General features: G+C 42.1%; 2 protein-coding genes and 1 non-coding gene across 3 annotated transcripts in view; 1 reads left to right on the top strand and 2 right to left on the bottom strand.

The window, feature by feature from the left end:
• Positions 1–1,331: 1,331 nt before the first annotated feature.
• On the top strand, positions 1,332–12,086 carry LOC119919934 (anterior gradient protein 2 homolog). The gene is made up of 8 exons (XM_038740750.1): positions 1,332–1,385; positions 4,382–4,528; positions 4,663–4,726; positions 5,287–5,339; positions 7,358–7,431; positions 8,359–8,422; positions 9,731–9,814; positions 11,775–12,086. The coding sequence occupies exons 2-8, from the start codon at positions 4,390–4,392 to the stop codon at positions 11,822–11,824; spliced, it is 528 nt and encodes a 175-aa protein (XP_038596678.1). The 5' UTR covers positions 1,332–1,385; positions 4,382–4,389; the 3' UTR covers positions 11,825–12,086.
• Positions 12,087–14,432: 2,346 nt separating this feature from the next.
• Positions 14,433–14,570, bottom strand: LOC119924953. Its single transcript, XR_005449630.1, has one exon. It is a non-coding gene; the product is annotated as a small nucleolar RNA SNORA7 (small nucleolar RNA).
• A 6,255-nt stretch (positions 14,571–20,825) lies between these two features.
• The window catches only part of TSPAN13 (tetraspanin 13), a 49,167-nt gene continuing 46,375 nt past the window's right edge, over positions 20,826–23,617 (bottom strand). Inside the window, exon 6 of the mRNA XM_038741758.1 lies at positions 20,826–21,977. Coding sequence (XP_038597686.1) covers positions 21,903–21,977 — 75 coding nt within the window. The 3' untranslated portion in view covers positions 20,826–21,902. The remainder of the gene's footprint in view (positions 21,978–23,617) is intronic.

The following is a 23,617-nucleotide window of genomic DNA, read 5'->3' as shown; positions in this document are numbered from 1 at the left end:
TGTGTGACATTGAGTAACTCACATAACATCTCTGAGCCTTAGTTTCCTCTTCTGAAAAATGGGGACTAAATCCTACTCCTGCCTTCTGTGAACCCCACGCGGGACAGGGACTCTGTCCAATCTGAGTGTCTTGTATCTAATCCAGTGGTTTGTTCGGTGCTTGGCAAATATCAGCCAATCGATCAGTGGTATTTATTGAGTGCTGGCTGTGTGCAGAGCTCTATACTAACCACCTAACAGAGTACAGTTCAACAGAGTTCGTAGATACGTCCCCTGTTTACAATGAGCCACTTGAAAATGCAGTCATAATTTTTATAAACCAGGAGTTTGGATAATAATGGATCTGATTTTTAAAATCCAATGTTTTCTATAGGATCGTGTACATTAACTATAATCAAATGATTGTGCATCAACAGTAAAATTAGTCAGTTTTGAAGATGGTCATCCAGCCTTATGTTCTTAGATGGAGAATCAGCAAATCTGTCTCACAGTCCAGGTTCAGCTGCTAATCAACTGGGTGCTCTTGAATAATCTTCCCTGAAGCTCAGCTTTTTCACCTATAAAGCTAGAAATAAGGTTAATCGCCTGTCAGATACTTGGGGATGTTGTGAGTTGAAATCTTGATTTGCCATGTGAAAACACTTCCAGCTCTTTGGAAGTAAAAGGCTGCCCAGAGCTCTGCACAGAGAAAACACTCACTAAATACTCTTGATTGATTGAAAATGCTAGAAAAATCCAAAATCACATTTAGAACTTTTGTATCCTCAAAACAATGTGATGATTTAGAAGCTTCCTGGATCAGAAGAAACTATGTAAACTACAGTTTCTGCTTTTACATGTGTATTCAGCAAACTCTGGGGGATATCCAAAAAATGGCCATCATGAAAAACAGGTTGAATGGAACCTGGAAACATCCAAGTCTGAACAGGAAAGATGGAAGATTTAAGGCATCCAATATACTTTTCTTTCCTAAATAATAGAACTCTCACCTGTAGTAATAAAACCCCTTTCACCCAATCATATAAAGACAAATCAGCCTCTGGGCAAATCAAATGCCTTGATTTAAGCTTACCTGGACTTGGACTAGTGCCCATCTTTGAAAATAAACTCCTTCAAAGTGTCCTTTTCCCAGTGCCTAAAAGCATTCCTTCGGGATGGTGGGATTCTTAATGCTCAGTTCTGCAGAAGAGGAAATTGTTTTACTTGAGAAAAGCTTTCACTTAGAAATTGGAAAGGTATTTTTGTTCACGATATTCAAATGCAGGGTTTGGGGGTGGGTCTGAGGTGTGTTCAGGAGCATAAAAAGGCTGGCTGAACCCAGGGCTCAGCTCACTGGACCACGGAAGTCTTTCCTAACTTCTCATTCAAGTGGGAGGGGAAACAAGGTAAGCCTTCTGGCCTTTGTTCAGATACACGCCTCCAGCTGGGTGAGCTTTGTACTCGGGCGTTGGGAAGGGGAGAAGAATAAAGAATGAGTAGATTCCAAAAGCAGTGCAACTTCCTTTACAAATACAAATCAAATGGGATGTATGTTTTCTTGAGCAGGTTTAGAGTTGGGAATTTTTGTTGGGTACAGATATGGCTTAATCTTTGGACGCTCTCCTACCCACCGAAAGGCCAAATGGGTTGGAATTTCTGTCTCACGTGGCTTTCTTTTTTCTCCATCTTCTCTCTGATTGAGTCTCAGTAGCAAATGTGTTCCTGGTTAAACCACAAGTAGCTCGGTTCTCCCAGGAGATCAGAATCTGATTTCACAACTTGGAATGTACCATCCCAGCTCAGGGAAATTTTTTTTTTTTTTTTTTACCAAACTTTGTACTGGTTGTTCTTTCAATGCAGTAGAGGCTGGTCTGAAACTCTCAGTCAAATGAGAACAATGAGACTCAGACCTCGACTTAGAGAAGCAGCGTGGCTCAATGGAAAGGGACTCTATTTATTTATTTATTTATTTATTTTACTTGTACATTTCTATCCTATTTATTTTATTTTGTTGGTATGTTTGGTTCTGTTCTCTGTCTCCCCCTTTTAGACTGTGAGCCCACTGTTGGGTAGGGACTATCTCTATGTGTTGCCAATTTGTACTTCCCAAGCGCTTAGTACAGTGCTCTGCACATAGTAAGCGCTCAATAAATATGATTGATTGATTGATTTGGAGTCAGAGGTCATGGGTTCAAATCCCGGCTCCACCAAGTGTCAGCTGTGTGACTTTGGGCAAGTCACTTCACCTCTCTGGGCCTCAGTTACTTCATCTGTAAAATAGGGATGAAGACTGTGAGCCCCTGGGGGACAGCCTGATCACCCTGTAACCTCCCCAGCGCTTAGAACAGTGCTTTGCACATAGTAAGTGCTTAATAAATGCCATTATTATTATTAGGTGAGGATTTTTGGATAAAATACTCAAAATAGGGTGGCTGAAGCCATCTACTTACACCTGCCAATGAGCAGCAAAACTAGCGTTAGAGTCAGTTGTTGCTCATTAGTCAGACAGTGTGTGGATTGGGCCATCTGCCCAGGTAAATAAAGGTTCATACTTTGTGTCTATTTAATAAAGGATAGAAGCTGAAAGCCTTCAGATGTTTGCGAAAGTTGGCCATCTACCCAGAAATGTCCTGAGGAAGAATCAATCAGATGTATTTATGGAGAGCTTCCTGTGTGCAGAATGCTGTTCTGAGAGCTTGGAAGAATATAATAGAATAGACACAGCAAAAGCAAAATGCCAGCTCTCCTGGGAGAGTGTGACTTAGTGGAAAGGATATAGGTTGGGAATTTGAGGGTCTGGATTCTAGTCCTAGCTCTGCCAGTGGTCTGCTGGGTGACTTTGAGCAGGTTACTTTCATTCAGTTAGTCATATTTATTGAGCACTACTGTATGCAGAGCATTGTACTAAGCGCTTGGGAAATACAAGTTGGCAACATATAGAGATGGTCCTTACCCAATAACGGGCTCACAGTCTAGAAGGGGGAGACAGACAACAAAACAAAACATGTGGACAGGTGTCAAGTCGTCTTAACCTCTCTGAGCCTCAGTTTCCTCATCTGTGACATGAGGATAGTAATTCATGCCTCTTCCTACCTCCCAGGAATGCTGTGAGAACAAAATAAGACAGGTAATGTAAAAGTCATTTTGGGGGGTGGAATAAGTGGCCCACAAATTCAAGGCATAATTATAAAACTCAGAAGCTTGGATTATAGAAACTTTGAATTATATCAGACTTGTCCTAGTTAAATTCCTGTAAAGATACTTGACTTGGGGAATGTTTACGAGTTCGACTTATTAAGGGGAATATCCAAGGAGGAAGATGACATCAGTTCTCAAGTACTGAGGGCATGAAAACAGATGAAACTCTCCTTCTTTGCTCTTTTAGATCTTTATAAGTAAAGACATTCTGTGACTGTGGTGTTTTCACATAGAAAATAGTGGGGCAATCTCAGAACCACATAATCATCTGGCATTAGAAATTTGGTGTGGGTTTCTTTTGTCCCCTACGATGTTCCAAATATTCAATCTCCTTTTTAGGCCCTAATCTGCACCAGGAAACTTGTTTAAATTCAAGGTTATGCCAAACCGATGTTCCAAATTTAGTTCTGTAACACATCTCAGATTGTTCCGCTTTACAGACACGTGGGGTTATATTTCAAGGATTTCATTTAGGTTTTTTTATCCCACCCTGTAGAGGGCCCCTCCCCATTTATCCATTCAATCATTTATCGAGTGCTTACTGGGTGCAAAGCACTGTACTAAACGCTTGTGCACTGTACTGAGTGCTCCGACAGATGGGAATGGCACCCTGGTGATTTTGTTTTCATTGTTTTCTTCTTTCTGTTCATCTCTTCTTGTAAAGGTGCTTGTTTTAGTTCATGCCTTTACCCATAGGCATGTCCTTTCCAATTGGAAAGCTAGATTCTAAGCTCCTTGAGGGCAGGGATCATGTCTATCAACCCTACTCCCCCAAGCACTTAGTACAGTGCTCTGTGCTCAAGAAACACTCAAAAAATACTTTGATTAACTGAATTGGCTGCAAGGAGGGGGAGTGAACTTATGTGAAGGATATGGGAAGTGAATAAAGTTACTCAAACGATCAGAGGGAGGTGTTTTATGAATCAGGATCTTTCCCTCACATTGGCCTCCAGGGGTTTGTAGTCACGGTTGTGTGTTCACTAATTACATGTTGGTCTGTGGAATAAGGCCACTTGTTCTAAATGGCCAATTTTTGGCTTATTGGCCATTTCTCTCTAGCCTTGTATTCTCAGTGGTGTAAACTAAGAGCATCCAATTAATTTCACCTGCTAGTTCTTGATGAATCCTAGTGATGAGATTTAATCTTGATATTTTTAAAGAGGAATCTTTTTTGTTTGTTTGTTTTCTTTATTCACTTTCTCAGTTTTCACCATGGAGAAAACTTTCCTGTCAGTGTTCCTGGTCCTCGTGGCTGTCTCTCATACTATGGCTAAGGACATTTCTGCCAAAACCGGAGGGAAAAAGGAAGTAAAGGAGACTCACACAAAATTTCCCCAGACTCTCTCCAGAGGTAAAGGATTTCACGGGTTATTCCTCTACAACCTGCCTTCCTTCCGTTTTACCTCATAATCCCGGTCTGGATCATTTCCTTTAGCTGGCAGCAACTTTACGTGCACTAAAAACTATTTTTTTTTTTCTGTCTAGGCTGGGGGGATAATCTTTTCTGGACTCAGACGTATGAAGAAGCCTTATACAAATCTAAAAGCAGGTAAATCAAGAGGCCGGACTTTGGAGTCAGAGGTCGTGGGTTCAAATCCCGACTCCACCAATTGTCAGCTGTGTGACTTTTGGCAAGTCACTTAACTTCTCTGTGCCCCAGTTACCTCATCTGTAAAATGGGAATTAAGACTGTGAACACCCCGTGGGACAACCTGATCACCTTGTAACCTCTCCATCGCTTAGAACAGTGCTTTGCACATAGTAAGCGCTTAATAAATGCCATTATTATTATTATTATTATTATTATTATTAAATCAAAGTCTAAACAGGATTTTCTTCTACATCAAAAGGCCTCGATATCACCATCTAGTGGTGTTTTTTAAAAATACACAACCCAATGATTAGTCATTCATTCATTCAATTGTATTTATTGAGCGCTTACTGTGTGCACAGCACTGGTCATGAAGCAAAGGTATTACTAACATTAAAATTGCATTTAGCAATAGTACCAAACCAGGCATTTAATAGGTGGTATCGTGCAGGTATCCTTAGATAATCTTTGCAGTCATTTATAGGACCCTATATGACTTTTTTTTTTCTTTTTTAAAGCAACAGACCCCTGATGATTATCCACCATTTGGAGGAATGTCCACACAGCCAAGGTAATTTCATGTTTCTAATTCTTGGGGAAAATCTGTTTTAAGTGTTGAAGGTGTCTTTTAATATTCAAGGACACCCCCAAAAATCCAAAAGTCCTGAAAGCCATCGAAATTGAAACACTGTTTTTTGCTGTTTATTGGAAATGCATTCTCCAGGTTTGCTGGGAATATGTCCTACTGAAAAGAAAATCCTGAAATCATTCTTAGTGGTACGTAGGGACTGGCTCTATCTGTTGCTGAATTGTACTTTCCAAGCGCTTAGTACAGTGCTCTGCACACAGTAAGCACTCAATAAATACGATTGACTGAATGAAGGAAGGAATGAAGGAATGGTACAAAACTTCACAGCATTTTTTTTCCAAGCAACGCATGGGAAATTTGAAACGGGAATTTTTGTTGCAGGTTATTGTGGATCAGCAGATAGCTGTCTTTCTAAGATTGTACAGATGGGGTAATTTTGGTTAGAAGTGTCATGAACTCTCCTAAATGCTTGGTACAATGCTCTGCACACAGTAAGTGCTCAATAAATACAACTGATTGATTAAAGAGAACAATGTAGCTGGAAACACTACACAAAATGCTAAGCGATCTCAAAGTAGGAAACCAAATTTGGAGTTAGTATTCAAGGAGAGACTGTTTAGTTTGAACCCTAACAGAAACTTCATTTGTTCATTAAGTTGTATTTATTGAGCGCTTACTGTGTGCAGAGTATTGTGCTGAGAGCTTGGGAAAGTACAGTATAACAGTAAGCAGACACATTCCCTGTCCACGGTGAGCTTACAGTCTAGAGGGGGAGACACACATTAATAGAACCGCTGAGAGAAGTAGCGTGGCTCAGTGCAAAGAGCCCGGGCTTTGGAGTCAGACGCCATGAGTTCAAATCCCGGCTCCGCCAATTGTCAGCTGTGTGACTTTGGGCAAGTCACTTCACTTCTCTGGGCCTCAGTTGCTTCATCTGTAAAATGGGGATGAAGACCATGAGCCCCTTGTGGGACAACCTGATCACCTTGTAACCTCCCCAGTGCTTAGAACAGTGCTTTGCACACAGTAAGTGCTTAACAAATATCATTATTATTATTATTATTATACCTGTTCACTGTTTCAGGGTGCCCCTGACTGACAGTTGCTGCCTGAGGCGAGCTTTGTGCTATCCCCTTCATCCTTGCCACCTGCTTGAACTCAGGGTAGCAGTGAGGACTAATAGATAGAGCACCTCACTCTGAATCAGGATGGCTGAGTTCTCTACCCAGCTAGCCCACTTGCCTGTTGCGTGACCTTGGGCAAGTCATTTGACTTATCAGTAACTCAATTTCGTAATCTATAAAATGGGGATTCAATACTTGTTCTCCCTCCTCTTGAGACTGTGAGCCCCATGTAGGACAGGGATTTGTCTGATCTGTTTTATTGTTTGTTTTATTTATTGTATCTACCCAAGTGTTTGGCACATGTAAGTGCTCAACAAAGCCCCCACAATTATTACTTTAGGCACTTACCCTTAATCTCTATGAGGTGACAGTTGGGTTGTAGGTCAGACAGTGAGCCCCTTGTTGGTTAGGGACCGTCTTTATATGTTGCCAACTTGTACTTCCCAAGCACTTAATACAGTGCTCTGCACACAGTAAGCGCTCAATAAATACGATTGAATGAATGAATGAATAGTAGGGTTGAAGGCTGGACGGCCCAAATAATCTGTCAGTCAGGTTGGCCATCATGGACATCACGAAAGGTGGGATTAAAGATGGGGCTCCCCAAATCAATTCCCTTGTCTGCCCCATTCTCTCCCCCAAAATGCTACTCATTCCAAGCACCTATTTTGTTGTGTAGGTTGTCATAAATGGCTATTTTCAGAAAAAACTGCCCATATCCCATGCAGTTTTACCAGAGGTCAGCAATTCTGACGGTTGATTTGAGAATTAAAAAAGTGTTTATTTTAAAACATTTATCAAGCCAAAATTCTCAGTTGAAGGTGTATGCTTCTTAGAGCCAACTGGAGGCTTAGAATCTTTTTCATTTCATTCTAGCTCTGAAGAAAGTGTTTGCCGAAAGCAGTGAAATCCAGAAATGGGCAGACAAGTTTGTTCTTCTGAATCTTATTGTAAGTTGAACTTAAATGCTTTCCTTATTCATAGGGAGCCCTAGTTTCAGTCTCTCTGAAGACGTGGGGGAAGCAACATGACATAGTGGAAAGAAACCGGGCCTGGAGTCAGAAGGTCATGAGTTCTAATCCCGGCTCCGCCACGTGTCTGCTGCGGTACTTGGGGCAAATTACTTCACTTCTCTGGGACTCAGTTATCTCATCTGGAAAATGGGGATTAATAATAATGGCATTTATTAAGCACTTATTAAGCGCTTAATAAGATTAAGATTAAGACTGTGAGCCCCCACGTGGGATAACCTGACTACCTTATATCTATCCCAGGGCTTAGAATAGTGTTTGGCACATAGTAAGTGCTCAACAAATACCATAATTATTATTATTTACCAGCTTTTCTTTAAATCGGATTCCACTATCTCCATGCATTACCTGGAGGCTAGTCATACCATAACCCAAAACCCACACTGGAGCCCTAAAGGATGGGACTTCAGAGATTGAATTTCCCTCATTAGTCTCACCCCTCCCAATTCACCCCAAACTCTTTGAATCGGCTTAATTTAGTGATTAGAAATTCCCACCAAGTTTAAGCATTTTGTGTGCTTCTGTTATTTCTTACACTTCAGTTGCTATTAATCTATGATTAATACGATACCATATTAAGCAATGGGTAGAAACAACATACTCAAATTGGACATAGTTCCTGTCCTACATGGAGTTCAAAGTCTATGTAGGAAGGAGTAGGATTTGATCCCCATTTTACAGATGAGGAAACTGAGGCATAGAGAAGACCAGACAAGTGGTGGAGCTGGGGTCAGAACCCAGGTCCTCTGATTCCCAGGCCCATACTCTTTCCACTAGACCACACTGCTTTCAATGGTCTCCAGAAAGTGGAGAATGGACTAACCTAAAGTATTATTTTCATTCCAGTATGAAACAACTGACAAACACCTTGCACCCGATGGTCAATATGTCCCAAGAATTATGTTCATTGGTGAGTAAAACGGATGCCTTTCAGTTAGTGAATTGGAGGACAGAATTTTGCCTAGGCTGGCAGGTTTAGCATACTCAATCACAATCACAAACATTTTGAGTGGCTGATATAGAACCCATTTTGATTGACTCTGGCTGCTTTGAAAGCTATTTTAAAAACACTAAAAGTAGATACAACAGATGCCAGTTGGAAGGGAGAAAAATTTGAAATAGGAATGTCTTAAAACTGCATTTCCCTAAATGTAGAGAATCGGACAATTGGTAAGAACGGTAAGAGCAGACACTTTTGTGCCACCTATTTCTGAATTCACCCAGCTCTCCCCTAGGACAGGGGTTGTATTCTCAAGAAATCAATCAATCAATCAATCAATCATATTTATTGAGCGCTTACTGTGTGCAGAGCACTGTACTAAGCGCTTGGGAATTACAAGTTGGCAACAAATCCCCTGCATTAAGACGACCTGACATCATGGTACACGCCATGCCCACTGTCACCTACATGTGCAGAACCATTTTTTTTTCCTAGCATATCACACTGCATCCAGGCTTTTGTTATTAGTAGTAGAGCATTATTTAATTCCCTAATAGAGTTCCAGCCAGAATGCTTAATGGAAAAATGTCTGTTGATGGGTCTAGAAGAAATCTCAATCACACTAACCCTGTGTGTTGCAAACTAATCAGGCTCTGGGTTTTTACAGCCCTCTAGACTGTAAACTCATTGTAGGCAGGGAACATGTCTTCCAACTCTGTTATACTATACTCTCTCAAGCATTCAGTACAGTGGTCTGCACACAGTAAGTGCTCAGTAAATTTGATTGATTTCCTCCCCCAACAAATTCTAATCCTAATTCTAATCTATTCAAGCCTCTCAATCAATCAACCAGTGGTACTGACAAGACACTTACTATGTGCCTAACGCTGTACTAAGTGCTTGGGAGAGTACTATAGGATTAGCAGATACGTTCCCTGCCCCTAGAGAATTTTCATGTGAAGAATTGTAGTGTTAATGGCCTATACTGCGCCAAACATGCCCAACTAGCCTCTCCACATGGCTAAGAGTATCAGAGTGTCCCTGTTGCTATTTGAGCCCTTTTAAACCATGAGGTTTGGAGACCTACCACTTTCACATCACTGCACAGTTCTTGGTTTGAGGCTTTGTGACTTACATTGGCACCTGTCTGTCTTGCCCAAACAATGCTATAAACAGATGTGACCCTCCCTGTTTTCCTTAGGAAGGGAGGTGAAGAAGATATAGGCATCTCATTCCATACGCCGAGAATCTAAGCATCCCTTTTGTTTGCTTCTGCAGACCCTTCCCTGACCGTGAGAGCTGACATTACTGGGAGATATAGCAACCGCCTCTATGCTTATGAGCCTTCAGATGCTGCCTTGTGTAAGTAATGCCTTTTCCTGAACTAACTCAGAGAAGAGTTCCGAATCAATGAATGTCTCTCCTGGGCCTCATTTCATGTCCTCCTAATGATGCTGATGAATCCTTTCTCTTTGTAGAGTGCATTTTATTTTTCCAGAGAGCATTCCCATCACTTATCTCATTTCCTCTTCATAGCTTCCCTTGGAGGTAAGGAGGGGCAAGACTGTATTATCCCCATTTCACAGATGAGAAAAGAGAAGCTCAGAGAGCATAAATGACTCTCCAAAGTTTGACAGAAGGTTAGGGGCAAAGCTGAGACCAGTGCCTTCTAAAATGAAAGCTCCTCCCTTGAGCTAAACTCCTTGAGGTCCAGGAACATGCCTAACAACTCTGTTGTACTCTGCAAAGTGCATAGTCAATCAATCAATCATATTTATTGAGCATTTACTGTATGCAGAGCACTGTACTGAGCTCTTGGGAGAATACAATATAGCATACATTCCCTGCCCACAATGAGCTTAGAGTCTTGAGGGGGAGACAGATATTAATATAACTAAATTACAGATTTGTAAATAACAATAATAATAATGGCATTTATTAAGTGCTTACTATGTGCAAAGCACTGTTCTAAGCGCTGGGGAGGTTACAAGGTGATCAGGTTGTCCCACGGGGGGCTCACTGTCTTAATCCCCATTATACAGATGAGGAAACTGAGGCACAGAGAAGTGAAGTGTGACTGTGAGCCCACTGTTGGGTAGGGACTGTATATGTTGCCAACTTGTACTTCCCAAGCGCTTAGTACAGTGCTCTGCACACAGTAAGTGCTCAATAAATACGATTGATGATGATGATGAAGTGACTTGCCCAAACTCACACAGGTGACAATTGGCGGAGCCGATATTTGAACCCATGACCTCTGACTCCAAAGCCCGGGCTCTTTCCACTGAGCCACGCTGCTTCTCTAATAGTGCTGTGGGGGATGAACAAAGGGAGAAAGTCAGGGTGAGAGAGGAGAGAGCTGAAAAAAAGGAAAAGAGGGCTTCTTGGAGGAGAAGTGTCTTTAATAAGGCTTTGAAGTGGGGGAGAGTTATCGTCTTTTGGATATGGGGAGGATGGTCCAGGCCAGAGGCAGGATGTGGGCGAGAGGTTGGTGGTGAGTTAGACGAGATCAAGGTATGGTGTGAAGGTTAGCATTAGAGAAGCAAAGTGGGTGGGGTGGGTTGTAGTAGGAGAGTAGAGAGGTGAGGTACAAAGGGGCAAGGTGATTGGTTTAAAACCAATGGTGAGGAGTTTCTGATTGATGCGGAGGTGGATGGGCAACCAGTGCTCTGCACACAATAAGCGCTCAGCATTGCCCAGGTCTTCTGGCTTCTCGACCATTTCCATCAGACAACACTTCCTCTCAGTAGACGTGGCTTATGTAAAAAAGCTGCTGTAGAAGCTTTTTCATAGGCAGGCTCCTTTAATTTCCATAGGAATAAAATATATTCAATCTAGGACTGTGAGAATTGTATCCCTAGGAACCTGGTGATGGTGGGGAATATTTGCATGGTATTTTGCCAAAATATAGATATTAGTCACATTTTCGGGTTTCCAATCAAGACTGTCAACTCCAAGTCTATGAATTAAACTAGCAGCAGGGTCATTTCTGCTGGCTCCTCAGCGTAACCACACTAATTGCACTCACTCTTGCCAACCTACCTCGTGCCTGTAACCCACCACCCTACTTTATCAGCCATCATCCCGTCAACACACAGGAACGGGAATAGGCAGGGAGCTGAGACCCATCTTAGGTGGACAGTGTCTGGCTTGGTGGTAGTGACTGGTCCTTTTATTAAGTGGGCGGGTGGTGGAACTGATGAAAACACAGCAACAGTCCCCTGTTCTGCTCTGATTAGTGTTGGCCAATTCATTAAGCATAATTACAATCACGGCAGTCCCTTGGAATGAAAATGCGTTTCTTATTGTGTTTTCCTTTTAGTGCTGGATAACATGAAGAAAGCTCTGAAGCTGCTGAAGACTGAACTGTAAAAACAAAACCAACCAAAGAGTTGACAGGCGAGATACCTGTTCCTTTTCCACCCAGTCTTCTTGGAGCCCAGAAGGGTGATTTTTAGCTTAAAATGAGGAAGGCTGACGCACTGGTCCCTGGTGAAACTAGGATTACGGTTTAGTGTTGTAGTAGGTTTCTTTTTTTTTTTTTACCGACTACTTTTTAAAAGCTGCGTTGTATGCTTCAACAGTAAGCCATGATTATTTTTTTAATAAATCCTCTTTGGGGGTGTTCGAGCTATCCAGTTTTTACTTGGTCTTCTTCTAATCAACTTTAATTGCCTCTCTGAGATTGTAAACACCTTGAGGGCAGGAGGAGGAAGGTCCTGGACTTCCCGAAACATGTTAAGCACTTAATACACTGCTTTCCCCATGGAAAGAGCTCAATAAATACTGCATTGATGACGAACCATGTATGTGGCCACTTGTAACACCAATGCATAGTTGTTGGGTGATTATCCCATGGCACCATATCTCAGTCTCCTAAGCGCTTAATACAGTGCTCCGCACAAAGTAAGCCCTTAATAAGTACAACTGACTGACTCTCCCAACCACTCTGTACTTTGCATAAAACGCTCGATAAATGCCATTGTCTGAGATGGATGGATAAGGCCAGAATAACCTTGAAACGGTCGGAATCCACCTGTTCCTTAATGATGGAAAGGGAGGATTTGCTAGCCAGTCAATGGCAGAAGAGTTGGCAGTCACTCTGTTGCAGAGCACTTGTAATCAAAAGCCCAAGTTGCCCATTCTTTTTGCTCAATTGAACACAAGGCAGTGATGTCCATATCGTTAAAAGGCACGTGGAGTCTGCTCTTTTTGTATAAACTGACTTTTGTGTGGTGGTGTATTTTTTTTCTTCACCCATGGCCCTGGTCATTCCCGGGTGTTTGAGCCAGAGATTGGGGTTGCAACAACCGAGAATTTGGGGGATGTTAAGCCATAGCGGTCTTCTCAATAGCCAAGACCCACGTTCCTGGCATTCTTGTGGGAAGCTAAATAACTCCAGAGGCAAGAGTGCAATTTTGGGGGACCTCAATCTGTCTGTGATTTCTTTCCCTTTCGATAAAACAAAAACGATAAAAAAAACAAACATAAAATGGCTTTGCGAATCCCAATTCTGAAGCCAGCAGTGAGAGTTCCTTTGAAAATCTCCCTCAAGAATAAAGTAGAATTACCAACCGACTTATAAGTACATTTCTAGGGAGCAGAACATAAGAATCACACATTCAAAATAATGAGTCAAAGCAGAGTGTGAATGTTGCTCTTTCCCTATAGGAGCTTATTTTATGAATGAGTGGGGTATTTGGGGCAGTGGTTCTTCATCAGTAGCTGAGGCAAGATTGTCTTCAGGGCGACTGACACCAGCAGTTTCACTCTAGATCATCAATCATCATCAATCGCATTTATTGAGTGCTTACTGTGTGCAGAGCACTGTACTAAGCGCTTGGGAAGTACAAGTTGGCAACTAGATGTTCAAAGAAACAACCAGGTCCATGACCACTAAACATTTTAGGGAAAGAAGGCTTTCTGGCATTTAATTTTTCTACCTTAACTGCTCTTCGTACCCCCATACTGGAATTCCTTGACTTTAAATTATATGAAGGTGGCTCTTTTTCATTTGTTCTGTCCACTCTGTACATGAAAGAAACTTGCCAACTTGTTCTTTTCTTCACAGAATTCTGCACCTCACAGAACCTGCTGTTACATTTGGTAGTGGGTTATTCTTCCAGAGGCAATTTGCCCCCAGTGAATCCAGGACTGGTTGAAGTAATAGAAAAACAGCTTATACTAGTGGACAGAACACAAGGTTAGAGGGTTAGAAAGGTTCTAACCCCAGATCTGCTCTGTGACCTTAGGCAAGTTACTTAGCTTCTCTGTACTTCAGATTCTTCTCTATGAAAACAGGGATAAGATACCTACTCCCTTTCCCTCTTAGACTGTGAGCCCTTCTCAGTGCAGAGGCTGTGTCTGGTCTTGATTTTATTGTAACTACCCCAGCATTTAGTACTATCTGCTTGGCACCAAGTGCTTAAATACCACAATTATTATGAAGATATCTGGGTTCTACTCCCAGCTCTGCACCTCGGGTCTTGGATAAATCACATAAGATCTCAAGACCTCAGTTTCTTCATCTGTAAAATGGGGATGATAGCTGCCCTCCCTACTCTTTGATTTAAAAGAATATCCAGCAGAGACAGCTTCAATCAATCAACCAATCGTATTTATTGAGCGCTTACTGTGTGCAGAGCACTGTACTAAGCGCTTGGGAAGTACAAGTTGGCAACATATAGAGACAGTCCCTACCCAATAGTGGGCTCACAGTCAGCTTCCCACCTGAATACTTTGTATTTAACATCAGTGCTTACTATGAGCAAAGCACTCTACTAAGGGTTTGTCTTGTCTTATCCTGGATACACTTCCAGAACTCCCCACCTCCAACTGCAATCGTTCTGGAAGTGTATCCATAGAGTTTCTTGGTAAAAATATGGAATTGGTTTACCATTGCCTCCTTCTGCGCAGTAAACTTGAGTTTCTGCCTTCGAGTCTCTCCCGTGCCGCTGCTGCCCAGCACCGGGAAGTTTTGACTTGTAGCAGATTGCCTTCCACTCTCTAGCCCCTGCCCAAGCTAGGAATGGAGTGGTTAAGCCTCTTCTTGACTCTCCCTCCCATAGTCAAGACTGGTAGAGTACTGGAAACTCTCCAGGTACGATCCTGAGAGGGGACTAAGGGCTTACCGAATACTATAATCCTCAGCAACTAAATTAACCTTTAGAACACAAAACTTACTCATCTGTTATCACAAGGATATTCAGCAGATATATATTACCAATCCCAAAACTATGAAAATAATTCACATTCATATTTGATGTCACCTATTATAAAAACTCCCTTTTGATTTTTGGTCAGACTGGTTCTCCAGAATGCCAAACTTGAATTCTAAGGAACTGAAAATGCTTAATGGCTTAATGAAAATTGAAAGTGGAAAGAACACGGGATTAAGTGTCAGGAGACCCAGGCTCTGCTGCCAACTTGGCTAATTCCCTGCCTGCCGTGTGATTTTGGCAAGTCTTTTATCTTGGCTATACTTGTTTCCTCAAATGTAAAATGGGGATTAAAGGCCTGTCTCCCTCTTATGAACACTACATGGGTCACGGACTGTGTCCAACCTGCTTAGCTTGTATCTACCCCAGTGCTTAGTTCAGTGCCTGGCACATAGTAAGTGCTTAAAAAACACCATTAAAAAAATCATCAGACACTTCCTCCTCCCCTTGGTGGTCATGGAGGGACGGGGACAGGGAGGGGGTGGTCACAATCTAAGGGGAGATCTGCGTTTCCTAGTAGGGGTCAAGAGACTCCCTAATGGTGGCTTTGGGAAACTAGTAGCCCTTTGAAATCCATTTCTTCCCAGTCCTCATCTCCCCCCATTCACCCCTACACTCCCTGTGGAAAGTTAGTTAGCAGCTCTGGTGGGCTTTGTAGCATTCAAACAGATCTCCTCCCAACCTTATCTCGCTGAACTCCAACCCAGCCCACACACTTCACTGCACCGATGCCAACCTACTCACTATACCACAATCTCATCTATTTCATCACCGACCCCTTGTCCATGTTTTTCCTCTGGCCTGGAACTCCTCCCCCTTCACACACAACCTACCATTACTCTCCCCATCTTCAAAGCCTCACTACGATCACATCTGCTCCAAGAAGCCTTCCGCAATTAAGCCCTATTTTCCTTATTCCCTTCTGCGTCACGGAGACATTTGAATCTGTTCCCTTTAAGCACCTGCTGTTCACCCTTCCCTCATTCATTCAATCGTATTTATTGAGAGCTGTGTGCAGAGCACTGTGCTAAGCACTCGGGAAGTACAAGTTGGCAACGTAACTTGTACACAACCTCATAACACAACCTCAGTTATAGAGCACTTTTGTGCATATCTGACATTTATTTTAAAGTCCATCTTCTCCTCTAGACTGTGAGCTCATTGTGGGTAGGGAATGTGTCTGATGTTATAATGTACTCTCCCAAGCGCTTAGTACTGTGCTTTGCCCACAGTAAGTGCTCGATAAATTCGATTGAATGAATGAATGAGTGAATGTTGGGCAGGGACCAACTCTGTTGTACTCGTCCCAAGTCCAGTATTCTGCCCACAGTAAATGCTTAATAAATATTATTAATTGATCTTGGACCGTGGGCTGTTTGTGGAGCAGGGTCTGGTTCTGACCTGATTCTCTTCTATCTCACCTAACGCTTACAACATTGCAACCACTTAAAAAATACCATCTGCAGCACTGGACACAAAAGAATGATTCAAGTTTCTGAAATTCTATTCAGAATTACAAACTACTCAAAGGAACTGTGCGGGAGGTGTGGGACAAGGAACTATAAAAAGGCAGTGTCATATTTCTGTGGGTTTTCCGACTGTGAGCTGGCTGAGGCATTGTACTTCTATTTGCAAATGGGGTAATCTTTAAAAGAGAAATCTTACTCCCCAGCCCGTAACCTGTTTTAATATGACAATCTGCTTATCCATTAAAATGTTATGTGAAACAATTTTAGCTAAAAACAGAACCCTTATACCGACTGTTTTCATTGTTGTATCGTCAGATGACTAGAGCATTCTCATCCAAAGGTAGTGTTAAAATAATTACAATATTCATTAAGCACATATGTGTCAAGAACTGTGCTAACTGCTGGGGGAGATTCAGGTAATCAGATTGAATACAGTCCTTGTCTCACAAGGGGCCAACAGTCTAATGGCGAAGGAGGTGTGAGCACATTGTTGGGTAGGGATTGTCTCTATTTGTTGCTGAATTGTACTTTCCAAATGCTTAGTACAGTGCTCTGCACACAGTAAGTGCTCAATAAATATGATTGAATGAATGAATGATGTGTATTTAATCCCCATTTTATTCGTTCATTTATTCAATCATCTGTTGAGCACTGTGTGCAGAGCACTGTAATAATAATAATGGTATTTGTTAAATGCTTACTATGTGCCAAGCACTGTTCTAAGCACTGGGGGATACATGGTAATCAGGTTGTCCCACATGGGGCTCACAGTCTTAATCCCCATTTTACAAATGAGGTAACTGAAGCCCAGAGAAGTTAATCAATCGTATTTATTGAGCGCTTACTATGTGCAGAGCACTGTACTAAGCGCTTGGGAAGTACAAGTTGGCAACATATAGAGACAGTCCCTACCCAACAGTGGGCTCACAGTCTAGAAGTTAAGTGACTTGCCCAAAATCGCACAGCTGACAAGTGGCGGAGTCGGGATTGGAACTCATGACCTCTGACTCCCAAGTCTGTGCTCTTTCTACTGTACTAAGTTCTTGGGAGAGAGTACAATATAATAAGCAGACATTTCCTGCCCACAATGAGCTTTCAGTCTAGAGGGAAACTAGTTTCCCCATTTTTCAGATGGGGAAACTGAGGGACTGAAAAGTCAAGTGACTTGGCAATGGTCACATAGCAGGCAGACTTCATTCATTCATTCATTCAATCGTATTTACTGAGTGCTTACTGTGTGCAGAGCACTGTACTAAGTGCTTGGGAAGTACAAGTTGGCAACATATAGAGATGGTCCCTACCCAACAGCGGGCTCACACTGAGTCCTAAGTCATGCTGCTTCTCTAGTGGTGTTCTTGAGGGTGTTTATGCAAAGATATATAGGCCAACAGGGGGAACAGGTATTGAATACCCAATACAGATGAGGATACTGAGGTACAAAAAAGAGAAATGACTTTCCCCAGCTCACATAGGAGGGAAACAGTGTGGCCTAAAGTGACAGAGCTGGGATTAAATAGTACACTCTTATGGGCAGGGAATGTGTATAACAACTCTGTATTCGACTTTCCCAAACAGTATAGTGCTCAGCACACAATAAGCAATCAAATACCACTGATTGATTGATTGATGAGAACCCAGATGCTCTGACCCTCGGGCCTGTAACCTTTCCACTACGCTATGCTGCTCCCTTATCGTTCTCATCAAATAGATTAGAAACTCCGTGAGTTCAGGGGTCCATACGTCAAGTCTACTTCAAGTATATAAACCAAGGGTAGAGTTCCAGCTCTGAACCCCATGAATGCCTTTTGCCAGGGAGTCAGATCACGCTTCGTAATAATAATGATGATGATGATGATAATAATAATAGCATTTGTTAATCACTTACTATGCATCAAGCACTATACCAAGTGTTGGAGTAGTTGCTAAATAATCAGGTTGGACACAGTTCCTGTCCCACATTGGGCTCAGAAGTCTTACTAAGAGGGAGTAGGATGTAATTCTCATTTTACAGATGTTAAGTGACTTGCTGAGTGATACTCCACATGAGGTTCATAGTCAGAGTAGGAGGATGCAGGATTTAATCCCCATTTTACAGATGAGGAAATGGAGGAACGGAGAAGGGAAGTGACTTGTCCAAGGTCACATGGCAGACAAGTGGCAGAGTCAGCATTAGGACCCAGGCCCTTTGACTCCCTTTCCACTAGACCACACTGCTTTCTACAGAATAAATCAATAGACTACCAGTGACTAAGGAATTAACCTGCTTGCAATTTCAAAACAGAGCTTTGGTTTAGGCAATCCGACATCATTAAAAGGTACAGAGGGATTTGCATTGTAAGAGGAGTTAAGGCAACATTATTTTAGCTTAAGGGGTCACACCTTTGCCCAGTGTAGCTTTTCTTGGAACCATTTAGTGTGCAATCGTCCTGTTAAATGTATCAATTAACGTTTTTTAACTGAGCACCTTCATTGTGAGAGGATCCTAACAAATACTTGGCAGAGAACAATGAAGAACTGACATGGTTCCCTGCTCTCCAAGAGCTTGACAGGCAACGCAGCTTGGAATAATTTACAAGTAGGGGGAAAAAGATGGCTATGCAGATAAACGTTTAAAAATCACATACTGTGGATCCTTAGTACAGTACTGAGTGCGTGGGAAGGTACACCAGAGTTGGTAGATGTGATCCTTGCTCACAAGAAACAGTCTAAAAAAGTCGAGATGTACAGAAATGCCACGGTTGAATATACCTGTTTTGGAGGTGCACGTTTCCACTGACCTGGTGATTTTTCAGCCTCAAGGACCCAAGAGCACAGCATGAAGAGGACAAAAGATGGATCTAAGAGGAGATGGCACTGCTAGTAGCTCAGCGGGCAGCAGGAATAGATGATGATGGTGATTATGGTATTTGGAAAGCACTAACTATGCTCCAAGCACTGTTCTAAGTGCTGGGATAGATCCGAGATCATCAGTCCCTGACTCAATATGATCAAAGTGGGAGGGTATAGGATTTAATCCCCATTTGACAGTTGAGGAAATGGAGGCCCAGAGAAGTGAAGTGCCGACATGTGGCAGAGCCAGGATTAGAACCCAGGTCCTCTGACTCCAAGGCCTGTGCTCTCTCCACTAGACTTCTCCACTAGACTCTCCACACAGCTTCTCTACAGATGATCGGAAAGGAGTCGGGTGGCTTCTGTTGGATTGCCGAGTGAGTCGATTCCACTTTTCTCACTGGATTAGGAAAGTTGGATTAATAATAATAATAATAATAATAATGGCATTTTTAAGCAAATACCACTTTGCTTTTTAAGCAAAGCACTGTTCTAAGCACTGGGGGGTGGGTACAAGGTGGTCAGGTTGTCCCAAATGGGGCTCACAGTCTTAATCCCCGTTTTACAGATGAGGTAACTGAGGCACAGAGAAGTTAAGTGACTTGCTTGTCACACAGCTGACAAGTGGTGGAGCCAGGATTAGGACCCATGACCTCTGACTCTGACTCCCAAGCCAGTGCTCTTTCTACTGAGCCACACTGCTTCTCCTAGTGATTAGTGAAAGTGATTAGTATCACTTTTCCAACGGTGGTATTCCAAGTTCCCTGCCCTGCTATGAGTTCAGTGGAAACAGCACCTCTCAGGGACTCGAGAGACACGGGTTCGAGTGCAGATTCTGCTAATGAGGACAAAGATGGCACATGCACCTCTTGACGTACTGCATCCCTGCCTGCCTACTGGCCCACTGCACTCTGTGCCTCAACAAGCAGGGATGAGTGCAAGTGGTGCAGCCACTGACACTAGTATCAATTCTTCCTCCCAAGACTGGGGCTTATCCCATCCGACCTTCCTGATGGGAGACTCTAGCAATCGCGCAGCCACAGTGACACTAGAATCAATTCTTCCTCCCATGACTGAAGCTCATCCAGCCTTCCTGATGGACTCTAGCCCCATCATTCTTGGACCCAGAGAGAGTTCTGTATTGCTTACTAACTCTTCGAACCATAACCCTGCATAATTTACCATAAAACACTCAGGACTGGGAAAAAGGTCTGCTTTTAAAAGAAGATAAAAATATTAAGCAGTCTCCCCATAGTTTTGATGCAAAATGTTTTCTAAATATTTTTCACACAAGTGTACATGGCCAACATTTTTTGCTCTGCAAAATGCCAGTTGACCAAAAAATGGATATACTCCTTGAGGGCAGGATTATCTCTACTCACTCTATTGAACGCTCCCAAGCACTTACTACAGTGCTCTGCCCACAGAACAGTGCCAGCACTTAGAACAGTGCTTTGCACATAGTAAGCGCTTAATAAATGCCATTATTATTATTAAGTGCTCAGTAAGCACTTCTGATGACCGATTGACTTTGTGGAAGCAGCCACCATGTGAGAATGTCTTGGAAGCAATGTGTAAGTTGCTGTGAGCAGGGAGCTTGTTGCTTTATTCTGTTCTTTCCAAATATCTATCAATCAGTTGCATTTATTGAGCGCTTACTGTATCTAATGCAGTTCACTGCACCAAATAGGCATTCAATGCATGATACCACTTGTATTCAAAATCCACACTGAGCAAGCAGTCGTAGTCTAATTCAGCCAGACAATAAAGAGCTCGATTAAGAACTAAGGCAGTAAATAAAATTGGTTTTGCATCTCAACTTGCATCTTCTTTAACACAAAATTTCAAGCCTGAAAATGGTTTTCCAACCTTTATTTTTTAAAACAAACTCTGAAACTACAATGCAATTTAAAACTGTAAATTATGACATATCACATTCAAAATGTTTGCACTTTAGAACTTCAGATACCGTTACAATACTGAGAAACTTCATAAAGATGGGCCAGGTTTGAAATAAGGGAACATCATTTTCCTTTACTAGTGTGTCACAATACACTAGTTTCAGAATGGTTTCTTTTGAAAAAAAAAAACATTTTGGGGGCATCAAGTTCATCCTATAAAAAGAAATAGCATAACAAAAATTCAAAGATTTTGAATTGACGTTCACTTGACTTTAGGGGAGGGGGAATAAATTTTATATATAAATGTGGAATTTTGTTTTTTTTTTCCATCAGAAGGCCGCCTCCCCTTTTCACTTGGACAACTCAAACTTATATACATCTTCTTTGCTCTGGGGCACCTCTCTCTTGGTATACATCTAAATGTAAAATAAGACTACAAGAGTCCAATTTCTACCTTGACATCTACAGCTGCTTTAAAACCACACTGAGTTTTTCATAAAAAGACCATCATGAATTTGGCATTCTCTAGATCGCCTTCTTTTCCTGACATTCGAAGGAAACTAGCTACTTCCTGGTCCGATTTCACTTTACCTTTTCTGACTCAACTTCTACCGGTACAACACTTGCTACATATGTCTTGATTACTTTCCGTGAGCTGTAGGTTTGATTTCGATGAAAGATGGCCATATAAAGTTTTTTTTTCCGCACGTACAAATATGAAGGCAACAGTGAACAGTGCTATAAACTGCAGATACGGTAGGTTGTGTTAACTGCTGTAGTCTAGAAGAGATCACAAGTATTCAGGATATGCTCAGCAACAGAATAAAAAAAAAAGACCAGGAAAGTGGTGAAAGATAACAATTACAAACCAAAAACGGGGTAAATTCCACCTCATACAAGTATGCTTCTGAAACCTAAGTTTTATCAGAACACTTCAATTTCCCTTAGGTGAAGTGCAGATTAGATTAATTTAGATTGAACAGTGGGGTGGGAGTGAAAGAGGGAGAAACGATTGTCCTTGCTTTTAATTCCATCAGAGAAATGCACTGGGGTTTGCCCGAGGATCCTTCTGATTCCTGTATCTGTAGGTCAACCACACGCCCAAAATCTGAAAAAGGACAGACAGCTTTAATTATATTCAGCCACTTTACTGATAGCAGAGCTTTCGAGTTTCTCTGGGGACAATTCTAAAACACCTCTTGGGAGCTCTTGAATTATTGGTATCAGAAGAAAAGTATACCTTCTATCTAGAAGGAAAAGACACAAGGCAAAGATTATTAAAGGAGTGGAATGCAGTTGATGGAGAATGTATCTTCATTTGCTCTGTACTATATTTAGACCTAATAATTTGATCTTTAAGTGCCAAACACCCTGCTAAATAAATACAATCAGATTAGACAGTCCCTATCTCTCTTGGGGCTCAGAGTCTAAGGGAGAGGGAGAAGAGGTATTTAATCACCATTTTACAACTGAGGAAACAGACACAGAGAAGTTAAATGATTTTCCCAAGGTCAAAACAGCAAATAAGAGTCGGAGCAGGGATTAGAATCCAAGCCTAACTCCTAGTTCGTATTAAAAAAGACTCCCAACGCCCCCACAAATTTGGTCCTGAAGTGAAAGAGAGGCTGCATTTCTTAGATTATTGAAACAAAATACAAACTCTGTCTGAAAGGGCAGTGAGTTACCCAATCTTCTCAATGCTGCTCTGCCACTTTCAAACCCATCTTTCCCTGTAGATTCCTAACAACCGTGCGGTGCCATCTTAAGGGAGGAAAACGCACAGTTAAGTGATCTTTATCACCGTGATTTTTACATTGGAAATTTAAGAAATTTGAAATCCATCAACTGGAAAAACAAATCCTCCCCAACACTGCATGACTTCAGGAGGACCCAATTAATTTGCTGAGACTCAGCGTATGTTCTCCCCTACAACCGTGGAGGAGCAGAATGACCTAATAGAAAGAGCACGGGTCTGGGAGTTGAAGAACCTGAGTTCTAATCCTGACTCCAGCCACGTGTCTTCTGTGTGACCTTTGACAGTTCACCCAACTTCTCTGTGTCTCAGTGACCTCATCTATAAAATAGGGATTCAATACCTGTTCTCCCTCCTTAGATTTTGAGCCCTGAAAATCTCAGGAATACTACTAAATAATAATTAATGTACTTGTTAAGCACTTACTATATAATCCTCACTTTACAGACGAGGGAACCGAGGCATAGACAAGTTAAGTCATTCGTTCTTTCAGTCGTATATACTGAGTGCTTGCTGTTTTCAAATCACTGTACTAAGCACTTGGGAGAGTACAATACAACAGACACATTCCCTGCCCACAAGGAACTCACAGTCTAGAGGGAGAGACAGACATTAACGGACATAAATAAAAGCTATATACACAAGTGAAGCAGCGTGGCTAAGTGGAAAGAGCCCGGGCTTTGGAGTCAGAGGTCAGGGGTTCAAATCCCGGTTCCGCCAATTGTCAGCTGTGGGACTTTGGGCAAGTCACTTAACTTCTCTGGGCCTCAGTTACCTCATCTGGAAAATGGGGATTAAGACTGTGAGCCCCCCATGGGACAACCTGATCACCTTGTAACCTCCCCAGCGCTTAGAACAGTGCTTTGCACATAGTAAGCGCTTAATACATACCATCATTATTATTATTATTAAGTGTCATGGGACTGGGAGGGGGGGATGAATAAAAAGAGCAAGTCAGGGGGACAAAGAAGGGAGTGGGAAAGGACAGAGGAGAG

The sequence above is a fragment of the Tachyglossus aculeatus genome, chromosome 2, assembly GCF_015852505.1.
Source record: "Tachyglossus aculeatus isolate mTacAcu1 chromosome 2, mTacAcu1.pri, whole genome shotgun sequence".
Taxonomy (NCBI): Eukaryota; Metazoa; Chordata; class Mammalia; order Monotremata; family Tachyglossidae; genus Tachyglossus; species Tachyglossus aculeatus.
The sequence above is the reverse complement of the archived record's forward strand: the minus strand, read 5'-3'. Positions and strand labels throughout refer to the sequence as shown.

Bases quoted from the DNA above. Each gene is read 5' to 3' on its own strand.
- LOC119919934 (XM_038740750.1), top strand. From the start codon at position 4,390: ATGGAGAAAACTTTCCTGTCAGTGTTCCTGGTCCTCGTGGCTGTCTCT. The intron at 4,529-4,662 runs GTAAAGGATTTC...TTTTCTGTCTAG, and splicing joins TCCCCAGACTCTCTCCAGAG to GCTGGGGGGATAATCTTTTC. The intron at 5,340-7,357 runs GTAATTTCATGT...ATTTCATTCTAG, and splicing joins GGAATGTCCACACAGCCAAG to CTCTGAAGAAAGTGTTTGCC.